At 34.9% G+C, this 17119-nt stretch overlaps 1 protein-coding gene across 1 annotated transcript; it reads right to left on the bottom strand.

Annotated features, from left to right (window-relative positions):
* Positions 1-4185: 4185 nt before the first annotated feature.
* LOC109544694 (pyruvate kinase) lies at positions 4186-5961 on the bottom strand. The gene has a single exon (XM_019915018.2). The coding sequence runs from the start codon at positions 5826-5828 to the stop codon at positions 4197-4199; it is 1632 nt and encodes a 543-aa protein (XP_019770577.2). The 5' UTR covers positions 5829-5961; the 3' UTR covers positions 4186-4196.
* Positions 5962-17119: the final 11158 nt, after the last annotated feature.

The following is a 17119-nucleotide window of genomic DNA, read 5'->3' as shown; positions in this document are numbered from 1 at the left end:
TTTTTGATTTTTTCGTTGAGTAATTTTTCTAGTTTATGGTTACGAATTTGTTTTTGAATAATAAATTTTCTTTCATAGGTTTTATTAACGGAACTACATATATGATTAAAGTCGTCAAAAGAGATTTTGTATCAATAATAATAATAATAATAATACCAACATGCTTAACAGTAAACGAGCTAAAAAGTGTTCCACACTATTTTCAGATTAGGTGGCCAACACATGGACGAATCAATTTCACTTTGGCAAAAATAGAAGCAAATTTGCCGGTGTTCAAAATATAGATTGTTAAAATGAGTGGTAATCTGGAAAGGGCCCCCGCCAGCGTTGAACTAAAACGGGGCCAAAGCAAATACGAGCAAAACGTATAAAAATCGATTCATTACACAAGAGCAAGCCGCCAATATTTGCAGGGGTTTGATTGACCAGGTAGCCTAACTTGATTAGCGATTAGAGCGATTGTGACGCGCACTCAAAGGCCTAATTAGCAGAGTTGTTGGAAGTGGATACGGACTAACGATGACAATGTTACAGGCCAGAGAACATCACTCTGCTGCATAACTAGACTGGTTGTTGTGTGACTAAAGTCCGAAAGTTCAGCAGTGGTCGTAATGTGATTAATTTGTTTCGTTTGGTTCACTTCGGGTTTTCGTTGAAAAAAACGCTATAACTGAGCAATTTGAGCAAAGTAGCTCAACTGGCGGTACAAGTGGACACCTTTACATATTCCTGTATAAAAACATAATTCTATGGCCAGTATAAGCGCGTAAATTTAGCCGAAGCTTTCAACCAGCTATCGCAATAGTAGGCCCAAATACTGTGCATGGTTTTGCCAGTAGCTGACTTCTGGCAAATATCGTTATCCAGAAAGAGACAAAGCTATTTCACGCGAGGCAAACATTTTTTGATTGGAACACAAAATCACGCGTCAGGGTTCAGCGGGTTAATTTAACCATTCGCTGCCATTTCGAAACTAAAGCGCGCCCCCTATGAAAGGCTATGAAACAAAATTGGCCGATTTCCAGTAAAGAGCTGGATGCAAAAATGGTTAATTATCCAACGCTGTGTGCGTTCCATCAAGGAAAAGAGTTCTGATTGAAGCCTGGAGTTCCTGTAGATATTGCTTATTTTTTATATGAAGTAATACCCGCATTGCCATCAACTGATCAACCATATCTTTGACTTCCAAGCATTTAAACTTAGAAGCGAAAGCTGCACCACTCTGTGGACAGAATGCAGTTTTTTGAAGCATTTCCTTCATTAATCATGTACATTCAGAGAACCAAATTGATATATCAGAGGAACGAAATTATTGACAGGAAACATTAAAATCGAAAGTCGATTTAAAGGAATGGTCCGAACTTTTGTGCAACCCACCCATTGAAAATCGCCCCACTGAATGCTATGAATGAAAGCCAAGAAGCCAAGAACCGATTCAACCGCAGTTGTAATGAGATTTATTATCGAAGATTCCCAAATATTTATTTTGCAAGTGGCATATCAACAATTCAGGTGGGAACATTGGCCTCTTTTTCAATAAAGACGTGGAAATTCTGTTTGGCCTTAAAGGCGTTGCCGCGCCTTTTACGTGTGTAAAACCTCGGCTGAATGAATATGAATTCGTGTGTGGAATATTTATGTGGTTTTTGACAGTCGCTGAATGTGCCATTGTCCCAAGGATTAAGATGTTCACGGCTTATATACAATAAAATATCGCAGACAGCCAGACGCCTTTCAACGAAGAGCTTGGCTTCAATGCAATTTACTCAGTCGATATTTCCATGTTCTAGTAGATGACGAATTGATAATTCACTTAAACATTCAATTTTTAAAATGGCTTTATTGTGAACATTTGCACACATATGCAAGTTCAATGTTGGGTACGTTTCCTGGCGTTTTAACGATTCAAATAATAAACCCTGCATTCATCGGACAAGAAAACTCTCTGTAACTGTCGATAAAAAACATTTGCTCACAAGAACAACGATAAGGTGACGCAATTTAGTATTTTTAAAACCATTTAATTCCATTTTCCCCATTTTAAAACCCGCCTCTTCTTTGCCGTCATCTTATTGTCCATCCCTTTTATGTATTGTTTTGCTTGTCACCTCCATCTTATTTAACCCTACCATTTAGGTTTCCATTCAAAATATTGCTAGAGATACGCAAAATCTTTCAGTGGGACGGCAGATTTCAGCTGAACTTTACAGAAAATAATCTCGCAATTCTTTCACGCGAAGGAAGATATTCCAGAAGGGGGGCCTCATCTAATGGGACAAAGTTTAACAGTTTGCCAAATACCGACTTAGTCGAAGTGTAAATAAAATTTTCACTTTTTTTATAGATTCCAGTATTACTACTACTGAAAAATTAGAATTCAGGGGTTTTTAGACCGAGAATTCCGAAGTTCCTATAATTTAGCCTGCAGTTTCCACAGGATTTTCTGGGTTTTAAAATGATACTGTTTTGTTGGCAATTTATTTTTCTCCGATGTTTCTTAATCAAAAAATATGTACTTTCTTCAAGTCGATATCCCTCACCGTTTTCCAGACATTTCACACCCTCGACTCGTCTAGTGATTTTTGACCTGATTCAAATTGGTTCCTTAATATTACCGTAAATTGACATTTTTAAAGTGGGGCAAAATTAACAAAATTTGCTTACTATCAGCTTGGTGTCAACGAAAGTGCTAAAAGGACTATTTGAACTTCTTTATTGCCTTGAATTTATTGAAAATGGTCCAACAAACTTATTTATTAATGAAGAAATTCGCGATACGTTTTGGGCTTATGTGTGATAAAATTTCAAAGGCTCGAGAAGACTTGCGGAAGAAAAATTTAATTTTACAATACGACAATCACTTATTAAAAATGTTACTAAATAAACCGAAGTTGGAAGAGATCACTTTGAACAATTATGGTGAAATAATAATTTTCCAAGACCTTACTCAATTTAAAAAGTAATTTAAAGTAGTGCTGAATGTGCCTAAATAATTAGGGATTGTTTGTTAAGTTATATTTCATTGAAAATTTGACCAGAACATTTCATTTATCTAGAGATCCAAGTTGAGTTACTCAATTCAAAAAATCACTAGAAGTTTCAATCTGAAAGGTCTCGAAAACGGTGAGAGATATCGACTTGAACCTAATATATTTTTTGTTTAGGAAACATCGAAGGAGAAAATATTGTCAGCATCAAAGTGATATTAAAAAAAAATGTCGGATGTTTTAAGCGGCTAACTATTGCAATTAGCGCCCTTGCAAGCTAAGTAATCGAACATTTAGATTCCTCAATCCAAAAAACTATCAAAAACATGTTTTTGGTAAAAGTAAAACTGGAAGCATCTACTTCGGACACTTTTAACTTTCGGATTAGACAAATTTGCATGGCACGCGATATTTTTGCCCAAAACAATGTCAGTGAACCTTGTCACATTAGAAAACCAGCCTGTAGAATCAGTAAAAATAATACGAGGGTTAATTATCTTAGTCTCTATCTAACTCTAATATCGCATAACGCAGAACATTGTTGAAGTTTAGGCGGCTTGAAGTCCTCAACATATTTAGTAGAGTTTCTCATCAAAAAAATTATTACAATTGAAAAACGCTCTAAGAAATTATCAATGTACTTTCTCAATGCTTAAACGCTTAAAAAAGGCGAAATAATTAAAAACGTCGCTTACTACAATATGCCGATAGTTTCCAGCAATCAACAACCGAATAGAAACTGTTATTATGATTATCAAAAACATTAACGAAGAAAAGGTAATTGTCTTTAAATATTGCACGTTAATTCTACGAGGCTCAACATATCTGGCATTTTGAGAAAACGAAGCAAGGCGAACCGACGGTAAACGTGCACTGACTAAATGTGCGAAGCAATGACTAGCAGTAAGCCAGCAGATTCCACCGATTAGATGTTCTCTGCTCACTAAAAGAAGACGTTGTCGAAACAGAATAAAAATTGATCGATTTAATAGCTGGAAATTAACTAGACTAAGAACAGCCCGAAAAGTGAGAAAGGCCAAAAACTGATGTAAAAAAATTATGAAAACAAACGGTTCTAAATGGATTGAATGAAGCTGATGATTCAACAGAATAGAATAAGGGGAAAAAACCTCACCTTAAATTGAAATGTTTGAACTTTTGAAACACCTGTTTCCTGTTTGTATATTCAGACAACTTATAAGGGAGAAATCAATATCTGATTTTATTCAATAAAGTATCATAATCCGAAGCATACAATATTTTCATTGAGTTAGGTATGCCTGCTTCAGGTCTCGATCCTGTAACAGTGACCAACGAATCGCCCATTTTTATATACCCCATAAGCTTCCCATAGGTGATTCCAAGCTGGACTCTGTCCTCTAAATCATGATCGTAATTCCCACTAAATGCCTTCAAATAGATAATCGGGTCGATGCTTTTATACAACCGGAGCAACCGGGCCACTCTGGGATATCGCGTAATAACAATCAAGGGACACCTTGGTTTAAATCTGGATATCAGTTTGGCAGTTCTTCCGGATGTTGTTAGACAGATGATGGCTGCCGCACTAGTTTTCAGCGATGCTTCTACTGCGGAAATGCATAGAGAGTAAATGGACTCGTTTGGTGTTGGGATGTTGTAAATGAGTTCGTTGAATATTTGGCGCTGATACACCGCTGGTTCTGCTTCTTTGCATATCACTGAAACCTCTTTGACGATTTCTTTAGTGCATACTGATTGGTTTATTAGTAAACCATCGGCGCCGTCTATAATGCAATTTGCAATGTCGCAAACCTCTGATTTTGATAAGGTGGTAACATCTGCTATGTTAGTGGAGCAAATTACTGGGATTCCTTTCAGGTTGCATTTGGCTAGTATGGATTTCTGCACTAAGAAGACCTTTTCTTTGGGAATATCGAACAGCAGCCGTTCGCAATCTATGCAAACTCCATCGGATTCGTCAATGATTTCGTTGATATTGTCTACTGCCATCGAATTTTCGATTTTTGTAAGGATTTGCAATGTGTCAACGCCCCCTACAAGCCTTTTAATATCGGAGATATTTTCCTTGCTGTAAATGCCGGAAACGACAATGTAATCTATATGATTATCTATGGCCAGCTTGAGAATGTCCATGTCTTCACTGGAAATCACCGGAAGATCTATAGGGGCATTTGGAATTATTACAGAAGAGCGTCCAATAAGCGTACCAGCCTTTTCAACGATGCACTTCACTATGCTTTCAGCCACTTCGATGGCAGATAAATGAAGCGCGCCATAGTCAATGAGGACTTTATCGCCTGGCTGGATGATCTCAGAAAGCTTTTGATAATCCACGAAAATCATGTCTTCATTGACAAACTCTTCATATGCTTCGTCCGAGGTTAAAGCAGTTAATTTCCCTTTTGGAAGATAAAGAGAATCCCTGTTCTTTTCCAGTTTGCCAATGCGAATTTCCGGTCCTCTGACATCAATGGCAAGCGCAAGCGGATATATCCGACCAATCTTCTTGCTGAATCTTTCAGTCAGCACCCTCACCTTGGCAATCATTTCCAAAATTTTATCCTTCTGGTTCCCGGGCACTGTGATACGAGCAACTGACATACCCAAACTCATCAGCTCTTCAATGGTGTGGCAAGTCGCATTCAGAGGCAAAGTACAAACCAGCTGACTTGCCCGAAAAACTGAGGCTTTCGACTTCATGCTCAAACTGCTCAGATGGCTCAGTGCGGTGCTGGCAAAAGCAGCTTCCAGTTGATTATTCAGGACTTCTCCATCTTCGGACTTGAAAAATTCCACCATCCAAGGCAATTTGGGGCAATCCGGATTGTACGGGTCCATTATGATCAACTTCGAATGAAACGACGAGCAATTTTGTGAACAAAAGTGAATGGTCTATACGAACTTAATGATTTTCGCTGTGGGCCTTCATGACATAATTTTTATTGTTGATTTGACACGTGCCAATTTAATAGATTCGGTCATTCGATTGAGAAGCTTGCATGCAAAAAGGTGATATCTACTTTTCTATTTTTGATGGTTCTTGGATCTATATTATAATAAATACCACATCAAACCGTAGCTTTTTCTGGATGCAAAAGCTGCTCGTGAATCGCTTGCGGATTCTTTTCACACCAAAAATTACCATTTTGCGTGTTCAGAAAACCGTTTAACAAACAATTTAATGCTGTTTTAAAGCCCAATGTGCAAATAACAGACGCTCGTTATGGTTGTCTAAACTTGTCTAGTGGCTTTAGTTCTTGAACCAACACAATCTTGTAACGATGTAAACCGGCATTTTTCTGCAAAATGTCCTGCGCTGTGATCTCCGAAAGGTGAAACATTTGTGAACGTCTTGGAATCGACAAATTTGCAACTTCAGCAACAGTGGCTCTTAGAGCATCAATATTTCCTTTATTTCTGGCAGCAGACCATCGGATTCATTCAAATCTCATATTATGACCGATTCGAGGAATAGCAATCACAGAAGGACGATGATGCAATTTTAATTAGGTACCCAGTTTTCCATTGGTTTAAACGGTTAACAAGCTGGACCAGGTCTGGACTATACTGCAACACAGTTAAAAATGGAGAATTCTTACGGTAAGATGCCGCTTATTCTGCTGCTTAGCCACTACTATATAACAGTTGTGTGGGGTCCTATTGAAAAATGTTGAACTGTTTCACATCAAGGGTTATGCAAGGATATGGGATTGGGCAACAAAACAAACGGATGAAGCCCTTCACATGGCTATTATACGAGCGCCGACAATAAAATTTCCATTTTGTTCTAGCTTCACAGCTTATTCACATTCACTTTCAACTAAGAAAGTGAAATACAGATGACCATGAAATGACAGGGCTTGATTTATAATAAACACAGACTAAACGGAACATCGGATAATAAACAAAGGAATGATACAATAAAGCATATCGAAACCCTACCGAAATTGTTCAATAGTTTTACCTTAGAACCCATTAAATCCGATAACCGTTTAAATCGGGTTTGTGGCCGTGTGCCTAAACATTTTTTCATAAACAAGTTGGAAGGTGGAAGTGACCCATAAAATAGAAAGTGTCTTTCTCAAGAAAAGGTTGAGGAAGGCCATGAATTCCCTTTCCCATAATACCCGGAAACCACCAAAAGAACCTGATTGTTGAAGAATTGCGTCAAACAGGGAATGGCCAACTGATTCCAGCTGCCAGTTTTATGCTTCTCTCCGAGAGATCTGTCTCTTTCTCTAATATTTTGAAAGCACACCGATGAGAACGAATTTGAATAGCTTCTCCCTAATTAAATTGGAAGCGTGTCGCTAAGAACGTGTGTATAACAAAACGTTAATTGTACTGAATGCACTAGAATGCATCCCAGCATCCCTTCAAAATTGCCACTCTCTCGTCTCCACTAAGAAGAAGAAAATCTTCATATTTAAGAACGTTTCGAAATAGTGGTGTGTTCAACAAATTTTCTTCCATGCAGTTACTTTTATTTTATGGATTTCCTTTATGCAGAATATAGCCCAGATTATGATCACGCTAATTGCAGACGAAATTAGCGTGATTAGTTTAAACTTTATTATTTTTTAATTTTCTTTTACAAATTCGAACTTGAGTTGGAACTTAGACTAGTAGTAGTAGATTAAGTAAGTAGATTTTGCACAGACTAATCTGCCAAAATCCAGAAAAATAATTTATGTTTGTCTTTTCGATAACAATTTTCACTTTTTTGTTGTTTAGCCTTGCGTCTCAACCCTCTAGCTGATTATCAATTAACATAAGCAAAAGCTCTTCAGATTGCAGTAAGACAATAAGCAAGTAAAATTTGTTTTGATACTCAGTAAAAGTAGTCAGATTTTTGCTGGTTTTAAGTCCTAGACGAAAAAGAATCTTAGAAATCACATGAAAACGCAACTGTAAAACGGGTTTTGCATTTGAAGAATCATCATATAGGTATATAGCCATATGGAAGCTACAAAGTAAATCCATTCTCGTCTTATGGCGTTTTAGTTACATCATTTTTCATTTCTGTTCCCCTTTATTGCGTTTATTATTATACAGTTGAACTCGTCTTTCAAAGCGCTCTCGAAATGTAAATAAAATTATTTATTTTTCATGCATAGCGAAGAAAAGTTGCACTTGAATTTCAAAAAAAGTTGGGCTTCATTTTACACATATAACGGTTTTTTTTGTAAAACCTCTGAAGTCTGACTAATTTCTTTTACTTTATGTTTTGCAAAAAGAACATATTGCATATATCATAAAACAAGGTTTAAAAAAAAAATTGTATCAGCAGGATACAATTTTAACGTAGGATAAAAATATATCACGATTTACTTAATAGAAAATCCCCTATTAATATTTAATAATTTATTAAATTAGAATCAATAAACTGGATAAAAGTTGCAAATTTTTGAGTTATTAATGTTTTGAAACAATTGAAAATGTTAAATCTTTCTTATATCTTAAAACAAATGTTTCGAAATTTAATGACATAGAGAAATTTTTTTATTTTATATAGATTCTCCTACAATTACGATTTTAGTGGCAAAAATTTAAGTTTGAGTTCAATCTCAAAAGCAACCGCTTTTCAGAGAAAGTTTTATACTTTCAATTGTCAATTGTATTTGCAATACAATTGACTGTAACTTATCTCTAGAAGCAATAATAAAGGATTTTCAGAATATTTTAGTGCAACAATTTATTTTGATTTTGCCGAAATATGTATCTACTAGAAAACCACATGTCTGAAACTTCAACTTATGCTTTAAAATCACTTCCAAACACTGTTTTCCACATGCAGAAATGGCTTGTTCTGAGTAAAATTATACGATTTAACCAACTCATAGGTTCTAAGTGGCAAAGAATTTAAAAAGTTTATCAAAATTCTTTTAATATAGGAAATGCAACCCTTACATAGGACTTTAGCTTTGTTGGACTGGTAGGAAAACCTACTTTGAGTAAACTGAGTCGCAAAATGCAATGAAACAGTAAAATTTTCACAGTTTTTCCACATTTTTTTCAACAAAGATTTACAGTATATTTGTTGTGATAAGTAGGTTTCCACAATTAAAGATTTCCAAGAACCTTTATTGCAAGCCAGCTTTTGGTTGTCGCAGACAAATTTAAAGTGAAAGTTGAAATGAAAACCACATTCAAATGGAAGCCATTCATTCATTCATTCATTTTGAAACAACAGGCATAGAAAGAAACTAGCAAAAAATGCACTGAACCCACAGGGGGCGTCCGTAACTTATACACGTTTTCTAAGGGTATTATGTAAATAGAAAGCGCTAATAACCTTTGAAGTGACATGTGTTTTATTCGCAAACAAACCGAATAATGAATGGCTCGAAAGGGTTAAATTTGCAAGACAAATAGACTTTAGAAGAATTGCAGAAAGTTGCCGAAGCTTGAATAGATTCGGACCCACCAGATTGCAAAACGACCATTCCACAGCGTAAAATACACTGCAGGGTGGAGCGTAATGCGGTGGAAGGCACAATAAATTAGCAAAACGACCTATTTAGAGAAATTTTCCTGCCAAAATCAAAAAGCTTTACTTTGTCAAAGTGTTGTTTAGTAAAAGAATTTCTTCAGGGTGTAACCCTTAATAAACTCGGTTAAAGAATGAAAGCGATTCGATTCGGATCATTTTTGCACAAAACCCCCATTGATGGATTTCAGGAAAGGGAAAGCATCGGCTTGCGTAAGAAAAAGGGTTGCGTAAGGCATTTGCAGAAATAATTCATTATAAATATAAAGGCTAAAAGGGGGTGATTTATTTCAACAGCATGTGGGAAATTTTGCAACTCATACTACAGGATGATTCAAAATTGGCGTCATTCTTTTTAAGGGGTAATAGGGGCTCACCTGGAAGTTCGAGACAAATATTTAATTTTTTTTTCAAAAATTTCTAGAAGATGTTAATTTTGTTATTAAGCATTATTTTGAAATTGTCCCATGTTTAAGTGGTAGCATTGGAATACTTAAGCATTCAAAAAAAAATTACGATCTTTGCTTCAATAGTGCTAAAACTTGCAATGTGCAGGTTAGTTCAATAATATAATTTCGGAATTAGAAAAAAAATTAAATCTGGAATTAATGCGGCGCAGTCGGTAGCATATCTTCAGGTCAAACAGATTCAAGTTTCCTTAAGGAATTAGATACACAAATTCGATCATCCTTAAAATAACAATTCAGTGATCCGAACCTCGTGCTGATCAACAACGACAACTAATTTTTCTAACTAGAAATAAACACAAAAACGTTTAAGATCATATTCAAAAACTAAAAGCGCTGTAGCATACAAATCAGTACAAAAGTATGCACTAAAAAATTTTCCAGTTTAAAAAACCGTTAATCAAATCAAATAATCTCTTGGATTGTTTGGATTGTATGGAAACTGGATCAAAGATTTAAATAATAAAATAACTTCAAAAATCACCTACACGTTTTATACAAGTCTATAAACATTCAAGCCTTCCAAGATGGGTTTGTATTTAGAGAATCGATGAGGGTTCATATGAGTCCTTAAAAGGGTTATCCAGAGAGTTTATTGATTGTAAATGTGATCAAAAATCTGTCCTATATTAGAGTGATCCTAATTATCGATACAAAAAGCTGGCAGAGTTGATTGGCCGTCACATAGAGACGCGGTCACATGTGTGCAGACCGTCACATTTCATCGAATTTCACGGCTGGATAGAGCTTTTGTGTTGTCGGGAGCGGACCCGATCGAATAGGGGTGTCGCTGTCAAACACATACAACTCACACATGTGCTTGATAAAGAATATTGCAAATAAGGAGAGATTATTTCCCGGTATCAATCATTCTCAAGTACTGAAATGATGCTTTGTCACATTGAATTCATTATCTTTCGCATTCAACTTCGGCACATTTTATTAACACTAAACGGGGCGTTTTTCAAAATTAATTTGCGCCATTGCCATTAACACTAAAATAAGTTGAGTTGACTCGAAAAATCAACACATAAGGAGATTAACACAGAACATGCTCCCGCTCTGTTCGCGGATTATGAAATTTGGGCAAAGTAATTTCATCTTGTAAACACCATTCAGTAAGAGACACTTCAGATAAAGTGCGGAACATACCGTTAATCAAATCATTTCATAGGCGTTACGTGTGATGGAGGGAAACACCAACAACGGGGTGCAAATGAAAATATCCACGGAGGTTGTTTAGCTCAATAACTCCAAAAGAATCTGAATACGAACTAAGTAATTGTGCTCAGCTGCAATAAGTTTTTTTTATAAAAAAGTTCTTCTCCTTGGACCCTAGTAACTTCCTCTTTATGGCAAATTTAAAGCGTTTTATTGAGATGTTTGGAACAATGCACAAAAGACACCTGGTATACCCGCGCTAAAAATTACATAACAAGTCAATCTCTTGCCCTCCCCATATGAATACCGAGCGGCTTTCAACAGATTTAATACATAACAATGGTTGAATGTCATGTTTCCTTCTACTCGCTTCAATTGATGTCGCCAAGCCAAAATAACCACCTCGATGGTATTATTCAATTTTTCAAACCGTGGTAAATTGGGTTACGCTTTTTTTTCGGTTCCTATTTACATATTAATGTGATCTGAGTAGCGTGTGACATGAGAATTTGTCACTTTGATGTGATCATTATGATCTATCCCTATTAGCAAATTGCTAGAAGAGTCACTCGTTTCTACTACTAACTTGTATCAACTACCTAAATGCCGTAACTTTGAAATAAATATATAAATGACTTATAATTTAATTGTTTAATTTACGATTAATAGTTGAAAGAGTCTCTATCCATTAACAATGTGTAGGTCGTAATCAGGTTATTTTGCGCTTGCGAAACATCAGAAAAACTATTTTTCTCGACCGCGTGAAACCTGCGAAAAACTCAGCAGCTTCTAGTATTCATTATTTATCGTTTTCTCTTATCAGCATCAATTAATATTAACAATCCCCATTAATTCAGATTACTGAGTCTAATAGAAGCAAAAGTATTTCTCCTCAAAAATGTTTCGGATATGTTTTAAACACGAAAAAATTAATAATATTTTTTCTGCGTCAAAATAAAAAATCGTATATTGTCGTCTGCTGTTAACAGATCAGAAAGAATAAAACATAAGCTTCAGATAAACCTTAAAACAGACAACATTACACGAACAAGCATTTACTAGCAGTTTTTGTGTCCCTTGTTAACATTTATTAAATTGGGTGGCGGTCTATTAGGGTATCTAAATGCAAAATAACTCTTAAAACGTTTTACGAATGTTTTTCAACTGCTTGTTCCTTTAAATAAGGTTCTCGTTTACACAAATGGCTCGGTCTGCACGAATAATTTGAATTCCATTTATCTTCCAGGATTTTTAAGCTCCATAATATTGAAAACTCGAAACCATCTAATTTTGAGTAAGTAAAGTATTCTTCACCTCAAACTAACCCATAGAAAAACTGATGATAAGGTGCCTGCAACTATATTTCTCAAGGTTATAATGTAAAATTTTTGAGAAAAGTACAGTTTTGAAATTGGAAGCGAAATATTTCAGCAACAAAAGCTGAAAAATTACCATCGAAATTTTATAGCAAAAAGCGGGATTAATCATCGAAACAAAAGCCATTGGACAAAAAACTAGAAATTGTAAGACACTAAAATTATTAATTGCTTATTGGTAAAACATACTTAAATTTCCAGAAAGGTGTAATAAGACGTCAGCAGATAAAATTCACAGAAATATATTGAATCTCATTAAGAGGGCGCGTACTACGCAACTCAAATTAATTTTATAGATTAATGTGCAAAATTATTAAAATTTATTGAGAAAATGACAATTTGAAGCTAAATATTTCAGCCCCGAAGCAGAAAAATCAGCAGACCGCAATCGAAATTATATAAAAAAGCGGGATTAATCATCAAAACAAAAACCAATGGACACTAAATTAGAAATTATAATACGCTGTGAAAGATATAATAAATAAGAAGACGGCGTCAGACAAAATTTTAAAAATTAATGTATTAAAAGAGCCTATTTGAAAAGCCAAGTTATTATGTTAAATTTATTGGAAACTGACAATTTTCAAATTTTAAACACCAAAAACCGACAGAAAGTGAATGTGGCGTCATCGAAATTTTATAGGAAAAAAAACGGAATGATATACTGAAAAAAAAATTATTGGCAAAAAAACTGAAAATACAATCCCATAAAATTATTTTTAAGGTATTCGTTAAGCATATAAATTATCTAGAATCAAATTGTAAACTCAAACACTTGAACGAAACGATGAAAAGTTCAATCTTTGCAACATTTCTTTCAAACTCACATGACGTTAAACTTCTCTACAAAATAACTAACAAACAAATTTTATTGTTCCATTAGCAGTAATCAGACTAAACCCTCCTTAACACCAGGAATATGGCATATGCCTGGAAGTGCCACCATCTGCTAAAACCTTTCGGAATCAAAAATTCCAATTCACTGAACAGCGAAAAAACTTGAAGGGCCACGCTTTCAATGCCCATTCGGTATATTTTATGGAAAAATCCGGTCGAATACATGCCACAGTGGCCAACTATGATATAAAGCTATCGAAATCGAAATGCACAAATATAATGGGCTGAAGAATGAGAACGGTCAAGTCATATATCAATTCAACTATCAAATGCAACAATTGTGCGCGTCTGGAGAAGGGCAGGAAGGAGGAATTTCTGCAAATATTTACAATGTGTGGACAGATATTATTCTTTTAATGGTTTTGCCAAGATTAATGTTACTACCATTAACAATTTCTTCGATTCAAGTTTTCATAGATCGCAAATGTTGCTAAAATTGCACTGGTAATGGCTTTAAATTGACGGGCTCTTTTATCATTTATCATAATGTTGTTGGTCACCCTCCGGGTACTGAACTTCGGGAACACATACAAATTAGTTTTTTAACAAAGCCCCTCTCGTCGCTCTAATATTCCCGATGATATCGCTCTCTCGATGACCCTTTTTCCCTTTTTCCCATCGGAGTTGGAGCATTAAAATTATCGATCTTAACTCGATAAACTGCCAGCAACAAAAATCAAATTAATAGTTTTCTGGTACGAATTTATTTAATATTCGCATCAGCGCGACGTCGGAAAGTTTCAAATTCACTTTCCTATGCAAAATTTTTGCCCGCTCTATTGTGCACACACAATATTTCGAATATGAAAGTGGAAAACCCGAATCGAATCAACTTCAACCACTTCAATAAATTGCCGGTTTTCTTTGAATTCCTCATAAAGGCACTCTCTGGGCGATCTGAGAAATGTAATTTCGAATTTTCGTTATTTGCATCTGGGGAGTTCCTGATCTGCATGTACAATTTATAATTTGCTAGATTTCAATATTTTATTAATACGATGAATTTAAGACTTCAGCAGCAAATTGTTACTGAAACTACATTTGAAAGACCGTTTTTAACCAAGTTAACCACAAGCCCACATAAAGCAAAAAATGCGGTTAGCTGTGATTAAATTTCAAAAATAAGAACTTAATGTGAAAAATACGTATTAAAGATTGTTGATAATTTAAGAACAAGGTAACCGCAAATCGGTTTGCCATAATTTGATGGTATACATATTCTTCCAACAAAAACAAAAGTTAGCGATATCACTTGTAATATTAAGAAAATAAGAGTTAGATTTAAATGGGTTAGCAAAGACTGGTCGACAATAGAAATTGAAGAAGAATAAACTAAAAAACAAGTTGTACAAAAAGCAATAATTAATCGTGAAAATGTGAACTGTAAGAGCCATCAGAAGCCAAGCAATCAAGGTCTACAATTGCGTACAACGAAGAAAGAAATACTACCAAAACCAAATTCGATGGCTCAATGGAAAAATCTAGGAAAAGCATGAAAGCAAAAATTACATTTAAAAATGTGATAGGAAACATTGACAACAAAATCAAACAAACTTTAAATCAAAACTCAATTGACATTCAAAATTTTATCAAAAAAAGCGCAAAAAATAGTACTTACTGTCTTTAAAAGCGATTTTTTGAACAAAATTTTAACGTACAGAGCTATACAACTCTCGAGTTGAACTGTTCAAATGCAAACCGTCGTTTTTCTGAGAAACGTTTTTATGTAGCATTCCGAGTCTTCTTCATTTAACCTACGAACTTTCACGAGTTTTCGAGAGAATTGCGGTAAAAAAGCGAAGTTACAAAATACATTTTAAAACATCCTATTTATTAATTTTTTTCAAAAAAATGCCCACTTGAAAATAATAAATGCGTGTCTCAACATTTCTTCCAATGAAAATTGGTTAAATGTTCATCGCACTACTGCGAACACATTACATATTCGTATTTTAATCACATATATTTACATAATAATAAAATTAGACATTCTAATAATTTATAAAAAAAAGCCTCAACCAACTACTAATTTTATACTTGATATAAATCAAAAAACAGACTCTAAAACATCGGTGTAAAGGCACCAGAAAAGATAGCAAAAAACACAAATATTTCAATTAATTAGCTGTTTCATCAAACATGACTATTTAAATTCGCGGTTTAGAAACATATGGTTTATTTTATTATCATGCAAAAATATATATGTGTTTTATTTGCGACCAGGCAATTTTGAAATATTTATTTTGCTAGACCCGTTCTCAAAAGAAGCAAGCCTTGAAAAATTCCCGTAACCATGCGGAGTAAATAAATGAAAGTAAATTTTTATTTGCAGGAAAAATATCTTTACTATGTTAGTAAACAAGTAACTATTTGTTATCAACCCTTCCCCATTGTGCTGAATTTCAAGTTTAAATTGACCCAGCTTCTGGGTTAAATCCAACAGGGTTAATCCAATTCGGTGCTTCTGTGACTTTAATAAACAAATAAAATACTATCCAAACGGCTTAGTTTTAATCCTTTTTAGGACCTGGAGCGACAAAGATCACGGATCAGGCATTATAGGCGTTTACGTGGATTTACCTAAATAGAATATGAGATAAAACCGAACGAAAATAGTGAACCGCTGGCCATTATTTACGATGTAAGGGTTGACTAGGCTTATTTACTTAATGCGTATGTGTTCTTAGTGTTTATTTTGGTGTACAAAAGCCTTTTCTTTTCCCTTTGAAGCAATGAATTACTTACTGATTAATCTCCTGATTTGAGCGTTGCCAAGAAGAGAAGAAACCAAAAGAAATATTGCCTCACTGATCCCATGCGATACCGTTGGAAACAGATTTCTCTTCGTAATATATAGTTGACTTTTCATTACTATTATATAAGGGCGGAGAGAATCGTTTTCAATTATATCTCGCACATAATCCACCATGAGAAAAAAAGATAAAAGACGAAGGTTAACTATTCAAACCACCAACGAATCCGCAAATTGAGCAATTTTGGGAACCTAAAAAAAAAACGTTCAAGGTCTCACCACCATTCCATTACTAGTCGCATACAAAGCGACAACATTTTGCACCATAAATTATCACTTTTTGCACACAAATTGGAAATGCGTGCAAATTATGTTGTAGGTAGATGGCTTTTGCTAGAACCGATCTTGAGAACACAATGATCGAGTTGAAGGCAACACAATACGAGATAACTGTGTTTTGAGTTTATTTTTTATTTGCGAAATGTATAGAAGAACTAGAGCTATATAAATAGATCAGCGGTGGTCTACAGTTATTACTTTACAGGTGTTTTTGGCAAACAAGGTTTAGAAAGTTGGTTGGGTCAATAAAAACGGTTCATTATGGAGCTGCCGCAGGTTTTGTCATTCAAAGTCATTCTTTCACTGTTATTCTATTTAAGCCATCTTTGTCAAGTGAAACCTATGAGCCAACATTATTCGTAGGAATTAATTTTACAGTTTTTTCTCAATTATATGGCAATGCTCTATATGTATGCTTTTAATATTGTGCTTTGAAAATTTCCCGGGCATGATTTTCCCGAGTGTCTATTGAACTATTTCAGTTACTTCCTTTCAATTTAGGAAACTCGCGCCTAATTCTCCCAAAAGCAGTCCAATTCTACATCATTTTAATCATCAGAAGAAGAAGAAAGCATCACGAGCTCATTGAAAAACGCCCCAAAAACTGTATACCCAAGATTCCTAGGTATCTGTTTTGTAATTAATGC

This window comes from Dendroctonus ponderosae, unplaced genomic scaffold (assembly GCF_020466585.1).
Source record: "Dendroctonus ponderosae isolate FM_Combo_2020 unplaced genomic scaffold, Dpon_F_20191213v2 Dpon_F_20191213_2, whole genome shotgun sequence".
NCBI lineage: Eukaryota > Metazoa > Arthropoda > Insecta > Coleoptera > Curculionidae > Dendroctonus > Dendroctonus ponderosae.
Note: the sequence above shows the minus strand (reverse complement) of the source record. Positions and strands in the feature narration are given on the sequence as shown.